The sequence below is a fragment of the Xiphophorus couchianus genome, chromosome 20, assembly GCF_001444195.1.
Source record: "Xiphophorus couchianus chromosome 20, X_couchianus-1.0, whole genome shotgun sequence".
In the NCBI taxonomy this organism is placed as follows: Eukaryota; Metazoa; Chordata; class Actinopteri; order Cyprinodontiformes; family Poeciliidae; genus Xiphophorus; species Xiphophorus couchianus.
The window spans coordinates 8,410,350-8,423,550 of NC_040247.1; the positions used below are offsets into that span (position 1 = coordinate 8,410,350).

The 13,201-nt window shown below is 35.6% G+C and overlaps 1 protein-coding gene across 4 annotated transcripts; it reads right to left on the reverse strand.

The window, feature by feature from the left end:
- Positions 1 to 619: 619 nt before the first annotated feature.
- On the reverse strand, positions 620 to 13,149 carry pth4 (parathyroid hormone 4). 4 transcript variants are annotated; one of them, XR_003593636.1, is made up of 6 exons: positions 12,514 to 13,149; positions 10,020 to 10,155; positions 3,222 to 9,934; positions 2,640 to 3,058; positions 1,657 to 1,739; positions 620 to 950 (listed from the first exon to the last, which is right to left on the reverse strand). XR_003593636.1 is itself a non-coding variant. In XM_028003169.1 (2 exons), the coding sequence occupies exons 1-2, from the start codon at positions 1,340 to 1,342 to the stop codon at positions 668 to 670; spliced, it is 303 nt and encodes a 100-aa protein (XP_027858970.1). In that variant the 5' UTR covers positions 1,343 to 1,589; the 3' UTR covers positions 621 to 667. The 4 variants fall into 4 exon arrangements, 1 of the variants encoding a protein (XP_027858970.1); XR_003593635.1 differs by having other exon boundaries at positions 2,640 to 9,934; XR_003593637.1 differs by lacking the exon at positions 10,020 to 10,155 and having other exon boundaries at positions 621 to 950; positions 2,640 to 3,389; positions 12,514 to 13,131.
- Between the last annotated feature and the right edge of the window lie 52 nt (positions 13,150 to 13,201).

A 13,201-nucleotide genomic window follows, 5' to 3' on the forward strand; every position in this document is an offset into this window, starting at 1 on the left:
AATGTGTGCTAACACTGCTGTTCAGGTAAATTTTAAATTATTCTTCCTATTATTCATTCATTTGACACATAAAACCATAGACACTTGTTATGTTATGTACTTGAGGCATTTAGCTTAAATTAGCAGGGCAAAATAAAAAGAAATGCACAGTTAGATTAATCTTTTATGTCTATTTTACAAGACAAAAAAAGCCTAGCAGCACTTATTTTCTTTTACATAACATTTTTAGGCAGTGTCCTGAAACAATGTAAATACCAATCACATGGAAAATGATAGAGGGAGTAGATAATACATAATTTTAAGTTGTCAGGGTGTATGGAGCATGGTTTAAAATAAATCCCCATTATTAAACTTACTAGCTCCACAATCTAATTTGGAAAATATTCCCAAAACACCTCTCAAATCTTCAAATTTTGTCCAGATTGAAGTGCATTGCAGTTCTCTCTGTAAATAATTATGTGTGCCGAGAGCCCCTGTCAACTACTATGCAAGCAAAAATGAATTAAAATGAATTAAAAGCACCATCTATTTGTAAGCCTACATTAAGTCTTGGCCGCCTTACAGAAGATTTTATTGGTGTGCTGTAGGTTTTCTGTTATACAAAAAAAATGACACGCTCAATCTTTCTGTGCATTTTATTTTATGTTTCATGTGCATTTGCATGGTGTTAGGGCTCTTCATCCAAGAGATGATTCAAATGGGGATAAAAGAAGTCTCTCAGCATGTTCTGGACCTGAGGAGATTGGGGGCTCTCTCCAGCTGGGATCAGAACTGGATTCAGAGGGGAGCTCAGGAGCTTTGAAGGGGTGAAAGCAGTAGCAGCAGCAGCTGAGCGGGTCTGTGCAGTGTGAAGACCCTCCATAGCGCTGGAAAGCCAGATGAGCCTTTTCAGACTCTGGATGTTTCGACCACGATCGTGCATCAGCTGGTGTTCAGTCACCGCTCGGCGACTGCAGGGAGACCAAACACATGTCAGTGAACTCCCTCACAACTCAGAAAACGTTTGAAGAATACACAGTTCCATTCAAACCACGTTTTATCTAAAAACTCCCCATTCACGTTAGGTGGGTGCCAAAACCAGATTCTTACATTAATATAAAAACTGTTGGTACCCATGCAAAAACATATCAAGGTTTAATATAAAAAATACATTGAAAGACTAGGATTAAAAATCCATGTTTATTTTAATTGTTTACATAAAAGCAAAATCAAGTGAAGTATGTTCCCCTGCATCAAATGTCACTTTTGGAACTTAATTTAAGACATAACAGAATTTACTGTTGATTCTGAAAAGAAAAAAAAAATCAAGAAATGCTGCTGACATCTGAGGACTTAATGCCATAAATAATTCAGAGTTATAGTCTACAAAAGTTCTTTGATGTTAAATTGGACCTTTTTATCCAATTATGTATGAAGTGTTTTCTATCCTAAAGAGAATGGAAAGTAAACACTTTGTCATTGGTTCTTGTAAAAATAATCAGGTAACATGTTAATGGATCAGAACATAAATCAACCACTTATCTAGATTAATTGAAGAACAGATTTTGGACTCATGATATGAGTATAAATATCTTAAATAACTTATATATGTTTAACTTGTCTCAAGACAAAATAACTATCTGCACAAAAGCAGAAAATCAAAGGTGCTTGTCTCACTTGTCATTCTGTTGACAATGGCCGGTGGTAAAGATGACAAGAACCATCACAGCAAACAACTGCACAGGCGAGATCTGCATCTTCTGAATTAGAAAACATAAACAAAATATAACATAACATAGGAGAAAAATGTATCTGAAGAGCAGGACATCTAGTCATTTAGTCAGATCTATCTGCTGTACTCTTTCACTGGGAAACACAGAGAGGAGTTGGCGAATAATTATGTGGTAATATGCAAATCCGGAGTCAGGTTCCTCCTATAAACTTTTATTGTCACAAGTCAAATTTATTTGACCTTAATTTTTATTGTTTCATTTTCTAAAAGAACATAGATGAGCAAAACAATTAACTCTTTGCTAAAACAAATTGCAGCAGTTATGAAACTAAGTCAATTATGAAACTATAAAACACAGAATTTTGCATAAATCAATAGCAACTATTAATTTCACATCTCTGCGCAACCTTAATAGGTGTCTCAATAGGTGTTTAAACCTGACAATTAGGGGAAATTTCTGTTGGCATTTACCAATAGTTTTAGATTTAGAAATCTCTTTTTAAATTTTGAATTATAAAACCTAAAATGAAACTTGTATGACAAACCTTTCCATGGATGGGATTCTGTAAAGGAGGAAAGAATGAACTCCTAATAATCTCTTGCAGCTTAAATTTAAATTCTCTGAAGACATAATTGTAGGTTTCTGCCATGATAAAGGTGAGAACAGTAGAAAAAAAAACATCTGTACAACATCAGTTTTCAGATTTGAGAAAAATAAAACAAAGCTAAACAGTTTTGAAAAATCACCAAATTTCTATTATTATGCTATTACTTTTACATTGTGTAACTGACAATTGCAACTTCAGAATTACTTTCAGTTTTATTAATTTTGTCATTTAAAAAAAATACAAGTACACAGCATAAACTTTGAGAATAAATAACAAAATTCTCAAAGTCTCTTGGACAAACAATAATTGCAGGTACTTACATTTCTTCTCTCTGAGTGAAAACAGCTCCTCTAATGCTAAAACTCTCCAACTGAGATCTGATTCGACCCTTCAGACCTTTTATAAATCCCCCTGACACACACGTTTTGTTTAGCCCACCCACATAATAAAAAGCCACAAATTTAAAATAGGACACTTGATTTGGAAATGAACAGAAAAAAAACGTCAGCAGCTTCATCTCCAACATGTGACTTTTGTCCGGAGAGATAAAACGTCAAAGCCTTTTAGGCTTATTTGTGTTAACATAATCCCAAACAATGCTGTCCCTCAATGCTTGCTTGCATGTGTTCTTTATTTAATCAGGTGCTTTAGAAAGAATGATTGAATTAAATTGAGGGATCAGGATTTCTCCATTTTGTGGTCTAATCCTCCACATTCCTTTTTTAAGAAATGCTGGCACCTGAGGAAAAAAGACAAATTTAGAGAATGGTTGAATGGTTGTATTGATTTGGTGGACAAAGAGACCCTGAATGAGTCAGTGCAGATGAGCTAAACCTCAGCAAAGTGTGTGATGCTTCAGGTTTAAACTTTTCCAAACACTTTGTAGTTAAAATGTTTGTTACTTGGAGTTCTTCACCAGCCACCGACTCCAACACTTAATGAACTTAAGAGGACTGAGGTCTATGGTTGCCATGGTACTTCCATAGCCACCAATAGAAACACAGTCGTCCTGACAACATCTTCCAGGAGAACTTTCTTTCTCCGTGAGGAATGTTGGCTCCCATCAGAAGCTTGTGGGCAGAAAAGATGAAGGAAGCATGACATGATTCACTTTATCAAGGAATGAATCCAAAGAAAATAACAATAACATTGATAGAGGAGTAAAAAGTGTAAAGTGATAAAACAGGTGTGATTCATTAAAAAAAAGCTAATGTAAAATTGTGTACAGACATTGTATGCTATGAATATAGCACTGTTATTTGCCTTCGTACAGATAAGTTCTGCTTTGCCATTTTCATCCTGCCTGGGGTGTACCATGACCTTCACCCTGTGTTTGCTGGGGATGGATGCTAGCTCCCCGCAATCCTGTAAGAAGTCTTTTACATATATGTTTTAATCCTTTTCTGTACATTATTGTTTAAATGAAAGCTACATTTGATCATAAATTGCATGTTTAAAGTTGCACTTTAAACATGAAATTTAGATTGTTTGGATTAGTGTCAAAACTTTGAATAGGCCACTCCTCAATTACTTTACCTCCATGTGGATTTTTGGAAGCCATTAAGGTGCAAATGCTTATAATCATTGACCTGCTGCATCATCCATATGTACTTTTTTATATATAAAGTATAGCTTTATATCTCCTTAATAAGAAAAATTTTAATTTTGGGGATCGGTTGCTTGCATTTACACGAGTTAAATTTGTCTGACACCAAGATCAGTTTGATTATCTGAAACATTTAGTTATAACAAAAAACATAACCATAAGAAAGCTGTAAAGGGGGAAATATTTTCATAGCTTTATGTTTTGAACAGAAGATTTAAAGTATGGGCTGCCAAAAAGGAAGAAAGAAGAACACAGAGAAGGCTAATGGATGAAACGAAGTAACACATACAGAGTGTTATTGTGACAGAGTGAGATTCTAGGACTACTCTTAAAATGAAAATATAAATAAGGAAGATGGCTAACTGATCTGCCAGATCATTTTTCTTCTGTATTATATCAATATTTTGCTTGTGATATTTCATATGGAGAAAAAACACGTATATAAACTTAAATATTTATAATTTTTGTGTGTGCTCAGCTTACCTGCAAAAACATGCAGTGTAGGTTAATTGGCAATTTTAGATAGGAATGAGTGTGTTTGTTTGTCTCTTATGTCCCTGAATAAGATAATACTAGAATTTAAAATAATGAATAAATTCCTGGCAGCTATAAACTACTCCCACAACACCAGATGATTACAATTTGGCAGAGTGAAGTGTTTCAGAACATGCAGATCCCACTGACTCCCACTGACACCGTTGGCACTGTGTTCATGACATGGCCTGTGGTAACACAGGGGAGAACATTTCATCTGATGGACTTTGTGGCACCACACTGACTTGAAGGCAAATTCAGATGATGTCAAAGCATGAGTTTCAATGTCATTCACTTGATACAGTATTGGGAAAGCTAAATTCTTCCAAAAATGCTAGATTTTATTGCACAAATGTTCATTGGTTTATTTATGAATATTTAATAAAAATTGTGAAAAAGCAAAACCTTTTCTTGTTCCAAGAAAACAATTTGGCACAAAAACAGAAATAACTGCTATGGACTGAGTTTAGTCATTCTGGTTTTGAGTTTTGTGTTCTTCTTGGTTATGTTTATTCTTTCATTTGTTTTTACTGTGTATTGTTTGGCCATCATCCTTCAGCTTCTCTAGCGTTGACCCCCCACAAACCTGCAGCACATTTAATTAGACTCACCTGTTCTAAACAGTTTTATTTGTAACTCTGGAATTATTTATTTATTTTATTCATTTTTTTTGCTTGATTAAACTCCACTTCATCAGTGTCTTGCCTGTCACCTGTATTCTACCAGGGGTTCATCAACTTCAAAACATGACTGTGTGAAAATGAAATGCAATAAAATTACTGCCAGTATTTTACTAGTGCAGACAAGCAAATTGTTTTTTTAAGCAAGACCTTAAAATTTAACTGAAAGTATTTATCTTGATATTTAATCTTGCAATAAAAGTGTTAACCCTCCAGCACATTTGCTTGTCTTTTCCCAATTAAATTAATTTATATTGCTCTAGTTAAGATTAGCCATGTCAAAGCAAATTATAGGCCCAATTTAAATCCTGTTATGTACAGTGCAAGGCAGTGGATTCACATTACTACAGCCAGATTCAGTGGATCATTAAATGTCAAATCCATCAGATTGCAATGAAATTTTACTTCCATGGTCTAACTAATCCGGAGCAAGCACTAAGGGATAGTGGAGAGAATCAACTCAATTTTAAGAAGAAGAAACCTCCAACAGAACCAGGATCAGGACAAGTGACCATCTGTTCAGCTGTTGTGACAATTCAGACGTTGAGTGGCCGGCAAAGAGATATACAAACACGAGAAAATTGCATCTTGGAGTATTTTCTAAGACGTGTGAAAACAAAGAGCAAAAAATTACTGATAGAAATAATTACTTCTTCATTTATTAGGTCAGACTGGCTTACTTTGCTTAGTTGGCATGTTAGAAGTATTACATTTTAATAAGAAAACATAATTAGCACAAGAGTACTAGCATGACTAACTTTTAATGCTAAATATATTTATCTTCTGAAGTATAGTCTTGGTGCCTGGGTTGATCCTAAAAGATTCTGAAAATGGAGAACTGATTTGAATAAGGCTTTAAAACTGCATTTATGTAGAAAACATAAATGACCCAAACTATGAGATCTCACATTCTCAGCTCCAATAACATAAATTTGACACCTAATACTGTTACCTAAAGTCTTGTCAGTTTGTATTATATGCTTAGTGCAAATGTCACTAAGAACACCATTTAAACAGGCTTAATTTAAAACCACTTGCCTATTTTTCTCTTCCTGGAGGTGGAAGATTTCCTTCTTCCTGGGAAATATAAACTATTTATTGCTTCCTGGACACAGGAACGCTGTATCTTGGTCACATTTGGATTCCACTGGAAAAGATAAAACCTGTGGTGCTCATCAATATACACTGTGTGGATATGTATAAATATGAATACATATTGATGCTTAGCCAACCACAAATAAATCCCAGATTAAATGAAAGAGCACATCATAGGCCGCTTTGAATGTTTTGCTAGTATGGAACCGTCCAGTGTAGGTGGTGGTAGCAATACCAATATCCCCTGCCAAGAGAAGAACTTAGTTGTTGGTTTGTCTCTCTCCCTTTTCTTGAAACTAAAATATTTAATTTAAATCCCTGATATTTATTCAACATGAAAGAGAAAGATATTTCAGAAAGAAATGGTCATGTTGTCACATAAATCAGGGGCCTTAAAGCGTATGTTCCTGTACTTTTGTGATAAGAATAAGTAAGTAGCCTTCTATGTAAGTTGATGAAGAAAATGTCCTTTTAAAAATATTCAATAGTGTCTTGCCTGTTTTTTGCCCTGACCTGAGATACAGAGACTGCCTGCTTTTAGTTTAGGCTATGTGTTCACTTCCTCATATTTATTTAGTTATTTTTTAAAGCATATAGAAACTAAAACACAAATAGAATCTAAAACATTATTGTGATTGTACGTTGGAAGCTTACTTTAGTAATTCATGTAGATACACAGAGTAATGGATGGATGAACACACCTGATTTAACAGATCTATTTCTGTTACTTTCGTTATTATTTTGATTATAATTTACAAAAACCAAAAACAAAAAATGTGGTTTTTAAAAGTTTGTATTGCAAAAGATACAAAGAAGATGGGTTTCAAAACAGAAATGTCTGCCTAGAGAAAAATATGTCCTGGTACTCTATATTATATTCACCCAATATAAGACTTAGCCTCCTGTGGCAAAAACTCCCACTGCAGATTGCTTAATAGTGGCTTTCAGCTTATCTGCATTGTCGCATGTTTTTAAAAATTTTTTTTTTAAATCTTCTTCTTGACAATATTCTGCAGATTCACTATGGGATTTAGATCAGGGAAAGGCAGGAGTGGACAAAATTCAAATGTATTGCGATTAGTATCATCATTATCATAATATTTAAAAACAATGTTCTCAGTAGATGATCTTCTAATATCATGCAGCCGTAATAGACAGACTGCATATGTGCCAATATTTGGACAGTTACTTCTGGCCGTGTTTTCTAAGTGTTTACTATTTTCTCCAGTTTGCCTTCTAACAAATGGTTTTTAAAATGATCTTAAGATTACACTTGGGGTTTCATTATATGACTGGGGTCATGGCCCCAGAAGCAGAAACAATCCTAATGAGACTTATATTTGTGATTTTATTCAGTGTTCACTAAAAATAGTTTTTTTCAGGAGAAGTCAGTAAGAACATAGTGCTGCAGGACAATGAGGAAAAGTGAGTCACCACACACACTAAATGTGTAGATGTGAGAAGTTGTTTGTCCCATTCATGGGGTTCAAGTCAGTGGAGCATTGTCAAAAACGTAACTAAAAACATATCAAGTCTAACCATTTAAATAATTTCATAAATGACAACATTTTTTTTATTTAAAGTTCATACTGACCACATAAATCAATTTGGTATTGCAGTTATTAAGGTTGTTTCATCAAAACTGTTGTAGTAGTGGTTTGAAGGCACACTAAACAAAAGGTCTCTTTTTCAAAAGATGGATCAGTAACCATGGCACTGAACCATGCTCCGATTGGGTTCTTTCCATGAAGGTGATGTTAAATTTAAAATCTACATCCTAATTTTTTTCAGCTTAAGCTTTTTGATTAATCTCGTTAGGTAGCAGGTACTGTTTCACACAGTGGAACTGCTTATTATGCAAAACTCCGCACGATAATTTTCTGCATATTCAATTTTTACATGTAAACAGTGACAGCACTAATAACAAATGTGTTTCCTATGTTTGCAGGGTGTGTTAGTCACCAAAACAATGCTAAAAATATGTTTGAAGCAAAGCTTCAGAAGCATGAAATGGATTTACAGTTTGTGTAGGCCACTGAATTAATCATGCAGTCATGTGAGACCAACAAAATACTTATGTAAATACAATTTACACCTTTTAATTTAAGTACATTTAATCAGATAAACCCCAAAGCTTTTAGTGCCTATAAAAAGTATTCACCTCTTTGAATATTATATCCATTTTTATTACTTTTAGAAAGCTATAAAATTTGACTCAAAGAAATTTGGCTTTTGTGACAAAAACAAAAAACAAAACAAAACAAAAAAAACCCAACAACATTAATGTCAAAGTGAAAAAAGATTCCTTTCTATTACAATGACTCAAGACACTTACAGCAATCAGGTGATATCCATTTCTCTCACTGTGAGACTATTAGCACCAATTGGGCCAATTGGACCTCTGTTGAATTAGGTCAGTCACGTTTCAGTAAGTGAATATTTATGAAATCACTTATTTTATGCTACATATTTTTATTTATGATCGTTGATGACAAAACATGGATCTGCAGTTAAACACAGGATTTTAAGAGATGAACTTTACAAATTATTTCAATTACCTTAGTACAGTATTTTTTATTCAGCTTTTTTGTAGTATAATCTCAATGCATTTGACAAGACAAGTATAGAATTTCTATCAAATATTCCAATTCAGCAACCAAAACTTTATTGAAATAAATCCAATTCACGTCAGTCTGCTTCAGATTCAAAACATAAAAACTAGTTTAATTCAAACAATAGTCAAACTTAGTGAAGAATACAATGCCAAACTGCAAAACCAAACATAAAGCATTTCTCAACACAGAATGAGTTCCAACTATCTTTCAAGAACTAATTTAGCAGCACAACAGAATCAGTTTTCTTGTCTGCTTTCGACTCAAGTGACAGAAATTTATCTGTTGCAAGTAGTTTTTTTTCACAGCTTCGTAGATCAAATCTTTGTGTTCATTTTGTGGCTTAAGCCCACAGATCCTCAATGAACCACTTTATTAACTAAAGCAGTGTTCTGATAATTTGACAGCAAACATGCAACTACAAACAGCTGGTTAATGCTGTAGGCCTGTGACAGAGAGACAATGCCATGAAAAAGTTTATTCTGTTTTACCCTCCCAATGACTTGCTCCACGTGCATTTTGAGTCTTGCTGTGGCCTGGTCTCCTGGGTGCTTGGACAGAAAAGAAAGGGAGTACACTTTACACTCACAACAATCCCTAATCAGGAAGCCCTTATTTACCATCACTGCCATGTCTTCGGTCAAGTTTTCAGCAATGCCAGAGCGTTTGAATAGCTCGCTAATACTGAATGAACCTCTATATAGATCAGAGATGAATGTTACAGCACCGTGTGGAGCTATGCCAATCAAGGCTCTCATGGTGCAGAGGGATCTGTGAGAGGGGTTCATGTCCCTCTGGGGAAGAGGTGAAGATGGCATTTGACACCTCAGCTCTGTACAGTCCAGGATCACCTGGGTGTCAGGGAAATCCATAAATTCCTCAGGGAGATAAGCTTGTACTTTCTGCCGTGTAAGCCAGATGCACTGAGACCCCAGAACAGTGAAAAGAAAATTTGTCCACATTGCAATAATGCGGCTCACGATGGACTGGTGAGCGTTGAATCGAATTGCAAGGTCCCTTTCTTTCATACCAAGTGACAGAAAAACGAGGAAAAGAAAGAACTCGTCAACAGGTTGAAGATGCTGCCTCTGTGAAGTTGACATAAGAGAGAATGCGTTAAGAAATGCACTGAGAGCGCAACTCATGATGCTACCAGCAAACCCCATGGCCTACCTCTGATGACGGTGCAGAGATCATCATTTCTTCATTTCCCTTGGCAGCTAATTTAGCTCTTGACATCCTGACCATTTTATGAATCCAAGGCTCAATCAAGAACCAAAATGCCATCAAATGTTTGTAGCTTGGAAATCTATTTAAAAATGGAGACATGAATCATATCCTGTTATCACACCAATACCAAACGTAACTACTAAAGTAATTTATTTAGTTCTTTGGTTTTTCTATCCTTGTAGTTTCACATGTAGTTATGTTAGAAAAAAAACTTCACTGGGAATTTTATTTGAAAAACAAAATAAAATTGTCATGTATAGTTTTGAAATGAAATAAGAAGGGTTTCAAATTATTTGAAATTGAAACAAATTTCAAACAATTTTGAAACTGTTTGAAAATTTCAAACAATTTCTAAATGTAACAGGATGTTATAATTTAATATTCTGTTATAATGTTAGATTACAACAGAAGGTTATACACCGTGTTCCAAATTATTATGCAAGTGATATTTTCTCAGATTTTCTTAAATGGTCAATGCAAATGATGGTCAGTATAATTTTCAAGTCATGACCTATTACAGTATAAATCAAATTTTACTGAACAAAACTCCCCATGAGAACAGTATTTGTTTCTAAAATAAAAAACTCAAAATGCACTGTTCCAAATTATTATGCACAGCAGATTTTCTAAACATTTTATGGATCATAAAGAACTTCAAAGGGTCATTATTTGAATGTGCAGCATTAAGTGGTCACATGTACTAACATCAAAAGCTATTTCAATCAAAAACATCTTAACAGACCGAGTTACATGTTAACATAGGACCCCTTCTTTGATATCACCTGCACAATTCTTGCATCCATTGAACTTGTGAGTTTGTGGATAGTTTCTGCTTGAATTTCTTTGCAGGAAGTCAGAAAACCTTCCCAGAGCTGCTGTTTTGATATGAACTGCATTCCACCCTCAGATCTTCTGCTTGAGGAAACTCCAAAGGTTCTCAATAGGGTTGAGGTCAGAAGAGGATGGTGACCACACCCTGAGTTTCTCCTCTTTTATACCCATAGCAGCCAATGACACAGTGGTACTCCTTGCAGCATGAGATGGTGCATCGTCATGCATGAAGATGATTTTGCTACAGAAGGTACGGCTCTTCTTTTTGAACCATTAAAGAAAGTGATCAGTCAGAAAGTCCATATACTTTGCTGAGGTCATTTTCACATCTTCGGGGACTCTGAAGGGGCTGACCAGCTCTTTCCCCATGATTTCGGCCCAAAAAATGACTCCATCATCTCCTTGCTGACGTCATAGATGTGGTGGGGTGTGGTGGCCATCCACCACCAATCCACTACTGCGTCCATCTGGACCATCCAGGGTTGCACAGCAGTCATCAGTGAACAAGTCTGTTTGAAAATTAATCTTCATTAACTGTTCTGACAAAAAATCATGTACAGCTGGGCCCATTGGAACCGTTTCTACTTGTGAGCACTGGTTAGGGGTGGCCGAATAGTAGGTTCATGCACCGGAAGTCTCTGGAGGATCCTCCACCTTGAGGTTCCAGAAGCACCAGCAGCTTCAAATAACTGTTTGCTGCTTTGTAAGGGCATTTAACAGCTGCTCTCTTAATCCGATAAATTTGTCTAACAGAAACCTTCCTGATTTTGCCTTTATCTGTACAAACCCATCTTTGTTCTGAATCAGCCACAAATCTCTTCACAGTACGATAACTCTTCAGTTTTTGTTAAATATCTAATGTTTTCATACCTTGTCATACGGCACTACACTATCTGATGATTTTCATCAGCAGAGATCCTTTCTCTTTCCATATTGCTTGAAACCTGTGGCCTGCTTAATAATGTGGAACATCTTTCTTAAGTAGATTTATTTTAACTGAGCTCACCAGACAAACTAATCAACCCAGCTCTCTGAAATTAATTATAGTGATTCAAAGAGCCCTGTCACACAATACCATCTATAAATTTAATAGCATAACAAAAAATTTCATCTTTATGACACTTAAATCCAATTTGCATAATAATTTGTAACACTGTGTAATTTAAACATTTTGTTTAAATCATAAACAGAATGTCATGCATTTTTGTTCAGTCCCCTTTAGTCAATATTTTGTAGTAGAACCACCTTCAGCTGACAGCTTCAAGCTTTTTGGTCAGTTCAGCTGTACACCTATTTTGTAACAATTGACTGAAAAGTCTTGACATGCTCAAATCCTTGTCTAGCATTTTAAAATCTAACATCTATTCTGTCAGGTGTGCTCCTTGATCTCCATGTTGCTGTGAATTCACAGATGCTCTCTAACAAATGACTAAGGCCTTCACAGAACAGCTGAATTTATACTGAGATTAAATTCCACACACAGACTTTATTTACGAGACATGTGACCCAGCATCCCTTGTTCGATACTGATTTTATAAACTTTATTTATATGACACCCTTCACAGCTCAAAAAACACAAACAGCTGAAATAAAAAATTAGACTTACCTGGTATAAAACTGGATGTCTTCATCAGAGCCTGCAAACCGTTGTAAACAAAACTCTTGCTTGATAAATTGCTCCCAAATGTTTTTCCTCAGGTTCTTCACGTATTTGGACTGGTCTTCTGTTGCTGATATTGACATGTCCAATTTAGAAGATGATGACCTTTTCTTTGCAGGGGGCCCGGGGATGAAGCAGTAATTATGGTCCTTCTGTAAACTGTGCCATTCTTGTACCTGTAGAGGAGGCGGTGGTTCTGTTTTACTTTCACAGATATTCCATTCAAACAATGTTGGTACGGCACCTTTAACCAGCCTCCGACCACCTTTCAGAGATGTTGGCTCTATGAGCTGATCAGAAGTGAAATGTCCGCTGCAAACTTTGGTGTGAGCGGTAACTGTGTATGGATCACGCCGTATGTTTATCAGCCATTGTTTTCTCAAGTCGGAATCGGTAGGAAAAGAATGAAAACTATTACATTTGGAGGAAGCCGAACAAAACGGGACACAGCAATGTCTTTGGAATTGCTCTGTTTTAAATATTTTCTTGGGTATACTCATGCTAAATGTCAAATTCTTCTTCCGTGCTCTCAAGAGCTGCAAACCTCTCTGGATAGATTCAGAACTACAAATCCCATGAGAACATTCGTCTAGTTTCGTCATCTAACGTCGACTGGTCGTTTGGTGACGTAGCG

What these genes read in the sequence shown, in the direction of transcription:
- pth4 (XM_028003169.1), bottom strand. Translation starts at nt 1,342, where the DNA reads ATGGCATTAAGTCCTCAGAT. An exon ending in ATGGCATTAAGTCCTCAGAT is followed by an intron (nt 951 to 1,322) that starts GTCAGCAGCATT and finishes GTCTCCCTGCAG; the next exon opens with TCGCCGAGCGGTGACTGAAC.